General features: G+C 54.9%; 1 protein-coding gene across 1 annotated transcript; it reads right to left on the bottom strand.

Annotated features, from left to right (window-relative positions):
* Positions 1 to 1,622: 1,622 nt before the first annotated feature.
* On the bottom strand, positions 1,623 to 2,835 carry PAQR9 (progestin and adipoQ receptor family member 9). The gene has a single exon (XM_075004477.1). It carries the CDS (start codon positions 2,685 to 2,687, stop codon positions 1,623 to 1,625), a length of 1,065 nt encoding a protein of 354 aa, XP_074860578.1. The 5' UTR covers positions 2,688 to 2,835.
* Positions 2,836 to 4,632: the final 1,797 nt, after the last annotated feature.

The raw sequence follows: 4,632 nt of genomic DNA on the forward strand, positions 1-4,632 counted from the left end.
TTCTGGCTTCAACCAGCGGCACACTGCACAGAGCTCCAAACCCCACCCCACCCCCACTCAACCCCCTGCCTGGCTCAACCTCTCGCCGGTGGCCCCAACTCACCGTCCCCATGTGTCAGGCTCTGCTGCTGCAGGTAGGCGCAGGGGCTCTAACTGCCCTGCCAGCTTAACCCACCCCTACCCCAGTTCACCCCCCATTCAATCCCCCCGCCCCGCCTGACTCAATCTCCCCATCCCCAGCTGGGTTCCCAGCTTCTGTGTGCGCAGGGCTCTGGCTGTTAACAACCGCCAGCATGCACAGGGACTCTAACCCCACTGCCAGCTTAATCCACCCTCTGGTTCACCCCCATTCAACCCCACCTCCACCCGGCTCAACCCCCCAGTCCCAGCTCATGCCTCCCCCATACCCACTGGGCTCCAGCTGTCAGCCGCTGCAGGCACATGAGGCTCTACCCCCCCACCCCCAGCTAATCCCCCTGCTCCAGTTCACCCTGTTCAACCTCCCCTCCCCTCCACCCCCACCGCTTGTGTCCAGTATTTTTGTGGAGGACATCTGGTAACCCTACCTATAACGTAACGTGTTCAGTAGTTCTAATGCATATTCAGTAGTATTGTAGTCTTCAAGTAGTTTAAGGGTGACAGAATCTGGCCCTTAAAAGAGTGGTCAAAGAGAGGAAACAAAAATCAGGTCAATATAGCTTAAAAAATAATAAACCAGAACTTGGATTAGGGCGTTTAGGGCAAAATCATGCTCTTCTTCCCTCCACAAAATACCTGCTGAAGTCCATTGGTGCTTTGCCTGAGTAGGGAACTAAGTTTTCTTTGGGCTTGACCCACTGCTCGTCCAATGGAAGTGTGCCATTTCACACCAGCTAAGAATCTGGACCTCTGTATTTCTGTGTTGGCCTGCAATGACTACACCAATCACCCAAGCTTCAGTCACACGCTTTGATCAAAATCCCTTCATCAAATTATAGCTCCATGATAGTTCACAGTTGGGTTCCACGCCCCCCCCCCGCCCAAAATCTTAATAATATCTTAGTCACTACAAAGGCTATAACACTGGTGGTGGTGTTGGGCGGGGTGGGGGCGGAAATTATCGAGAGTTGTCATCTAGTTTGCGTTTAAAATCCAGTTCCAGTGCATGCGATCTCAGAAGGCTATTCCAGTAGTACAGAAGGATAACTTCAGTGCACAGTCTGCTAGGGAATTCCACATGGGACCTGATTAAAACTCTGTAGGTATAGTCATGGTGCCCAAAGTGCCCACCTATATATTGCTGAATTCAATAATCTAAACAGTCGAGGTAAAGGGGCCTTCACAGTTCATGCAATTTTGTTTTTCTAGCAAATTAAACAGTAGTGCTAAATGGGCTCACCTTGCGTCCTAAACAACAAGGCAAGAGTAGATTAAACAACAGTGCTTGACTGCTTCCCTTGGGAACCTAGTAGTTTTAAGACTAATAAATAGTATACTAGCAGTTCAGTGATTGGTTGTTTCCTCTTGTCACATTCAAGGGAAAGGTACCAGCCTCTGCTGCAGATCTATTTCACCTGCAGTTTGCAGCGTCCCCTGAAAGACTAAGAAGAGGAATCACAACAGGACTCAATCTGCCTGGCCACCTAGTCCTGTTTGCAGAGATCTGCAAGGTTCAAAAATTTCCTAAGGACCAGCGCCAGGCACAGCATCAAGAGCAGCATGTAGCCCACGGTGCCCAGGAAGGTAGGGGCGGCAGGGGGGGATTTGAGGAACTGCAGCAGCCCTTCCTCGATGTAGTACATCTGGTCGTAGATGCTGAGGAAGGTGAAGATGTGGAAGAGCTGGTGGCTGTGCCCGATGATGTCGAAGAGCCCAGGCTGGATCCTCTCAGGGATCTTGCTGACGTTGAAGAAGGCGGCCACCAGGAGCCAGAAGTAGCGGCGGTAGAAGTAGACGAAGAGTGTGGGGTTGTGGCCCCGCAGGTCAAAGAGGAAGCTCTCCAGCATGATGGGGCAGGCCATGCTGAGCGGCATGGCGAAGACGAAGGTGCGGATGGCGAAGGGGTAGGCGCAGCACTCGGAGCGGCTCTTGCAGCAGGCCACGGTGCAGGTCAGGGCCAGCGCGAAGGCCACGGGCAGCATCAGCGCGCTGTAGAGGGCAATGGGCAGGCTGCAGTCCAGCTGCCAGCCCAGGCGCTGCTGCAGGTAGCGGCTCAGGGCGCGAGCGTCCAGCAGGCGCAGGCCAGGCAGCAGGTAGTAGGAGTACGCCACGGTGCTGGCAAAGCCGTAGTAGCTGATGGAGGCGTAGTCCAGGTAGAAGAAGGCGGCGCGCAGGCGCAGCGAGAGGCAGCTGAACACGTGGGCCGTGCAGCTCATGGCGAAGGTGAGCAGGACGCCCGAGGCGTAGCACCACAGGGGCAGCAGGAAGGGGTGGTGGAAGGGCAGCTCGCCCGCGCCGCTCAGGAAGAAGAGGCGGCAGAACTTGCTGAGGAAGAGCAGCAGTGGGATGAAGTGGGTCCAGAAGTTGAGCGTCTCGTTGGTGGGCTGCAGCACCGAGGCCAGGCACTCCTGGGCGCTGCAGTGCAGCCGCCGGTAGCCCGACAGGATGTAGCACTCCACGAAGTCGTCGGGCACCTCGTCCCAGCGCAGCAGGGGTGGCGAGGCAGGAGGGGACGGCGCCGGCTCCTTGGCCGGCCGGCCTCCGGGCATGGTGCCCCCCTCGGCCGGGCGCGGCGCTGCGCTACGGAAGGGCCCGGAGGGAGGCGCCGCCGGAGCGGGGCCGGCGATGGAGGAGGGCGGCGGCAAAGCCGCGTTCCCCGCGGCCGCCGGAGCAGGAATTGCGGCGGATTCGTGCTGCTCCCCCGCCTGCCCCCGCCAGCATCACTCATTGCAGCAGCGGCATCGCCCCAGCCAACGCGAGCCGCCCAGCCTCGCGGTAATTCCGCCCCTGCCGCCGGAGGAGCCCGGCAGCCGGCGCGGCGCAGCCCCGGTTCCGAGCGCGCCTCCCCCGCCGCTTAGCGATCGCAGCGCTGCGGCCGCCGCCGGCTGCAAGCTCGGGCGGGGACAGCCATCGATCGGCGCGGCCGAGGTCGCCCACCCAGCCCCCGTCTCTTCCTGCCTCGGAGCTCCCGATACGCTGCCAGGCAGGGGCTGAATTTTCCACTCCTCCTCCCCGCCGCGCTGTGGCTGGCGGGTCCCTGTCATCCCTCGCTCTGCCCCCCGGCGGCTCCTTCTAGGAAACTGTTCACAAAGCAGCCGCTGTGGGGCGGGGCGGGGCGGGGCGCACAATAGCCGAGGTGCTTTGGGAGGGGCTCGGCACTGTCCTGTCTTTTTCAATGGGCCCCATCGGAGCAGCGTGGGACGGCCGTGGCACATTTAAAAGCCTTCCCAGCAGCGTGTAAATGCACAGTCATAGTCACTGCCGCAGCTCAGAGGCGTGAGCACCCCTGAGCGCAGCGAGAAGGGGGCCCGCTGGGAGAGAAGACACAACCGTGCCAAACCCCGGAATCGCTGAGCAAACCAGCCATCGCCGGGCAAGTCCCCATCCCCCAGGCGAGATAACCAGTTAAACTTTAAATGGTTTGATTTTTCCACTGTGGGTTTCAGTGGCTATGTCAAGGTACGGTGTTGGCGGGAGGGTTGGGTTACTTTTTCTTTTCGGGTGACATTGCAGTGTGCAATGGATACCAATCTGTGTAAAAGACTTGCTGTGAAATATTTATTGCACATGCCTTGGAAGAGTATATAAACTGTACTTCTGGCAGGCAACGTGAGCAGCAGTTTTCTGCAGCCTGGCTGACAGTGAGAATCTGCAAGGGGCTTGCGGCAGAGGCTCTTGGTTGATCCTTAGACAAATCCTACATTTATCAGCTGTAGGGTTATGTAATTGGTACAGTTACGTAATCAGAATATTAAAAAGCGCTACAGAAAAAATGCCCTGTAAGCATGTAACTACAGGGAAAGATAATAGACGACTACAGAAAGTTTGATAAGGCGTGCAGGTACAGGGTGGTGGTCAAATGGGTAGGGTGTTCTTTGCTGTTCTGGTACATTTCCTCTTTGTGTTTGTAACTTTAACAGATCTTTCAAAAACACTTATGTCCACATCTAGGTTATAAAATAATGTCTTTATTACACTTTAATACATAAAGAACAAATGTGCTACAGCAAAATCAGGGATAGTCATAGTTCTTTTTATATTGGCCCTCAGCATATTTCAGGTTTTCCTCATAATACTCAGGTCCCCCTTAGTCCTCTTTTCTCCAAAACTGTGCCCAATTGTTTTAATGGTTCTGCATGGGTCGGGTTTTCTAGAGTGTTTAGCATTTTTGTTGCTGTCCTCTGGACTCTCCAGTTTGTTCGTGTCTTTCCTAAAGTGGGGCACCCAATGTTGGATACAGAGCTCCCCAGCTGAAGCCTTACTAGTGCAGGGTAGAGCTGGACAATTATCTCACATCTTACATAGGAAACTTCTTTTAATACATGACAGAATATTGGCCTTTTTCACAACTGCTCACGCTGCTGATGCATATTCAGTTTGTGAATTCTGTACTGTAATCCCAGATCCTTTTTAAGAACACTATTTACTTAGCCTATCATTGTCCATTTTGTAGTTGTGCACTTGATTTTTTCTTTTGTAAGTGTTGTACTTTGC

Source organism: Carettochelys insculpta, chromosome 10 (assembly GCF_033958435.1).
Source record: "Carettochelys insculpta isolate YL-2023 chromosome 10, ASM3395843v1, whole genome shotgun sequence".
Taxonomy (NCBI): Eukaryota; Metazoa; Chordata; order Testudines; family Carettochelyidae; genus Carettochelys; species Carettochelys insculpta.

Excerpts from the sequence above, each read along its gene's own strand:
- PAQR9 (XM_075004477.1), bottom strand. The coding sequence starts at position 2,687 with ATGCCCGGAGGCCGGCCGGCCAAGGAGCCGGCGCCGTCCCCTCCTGCC.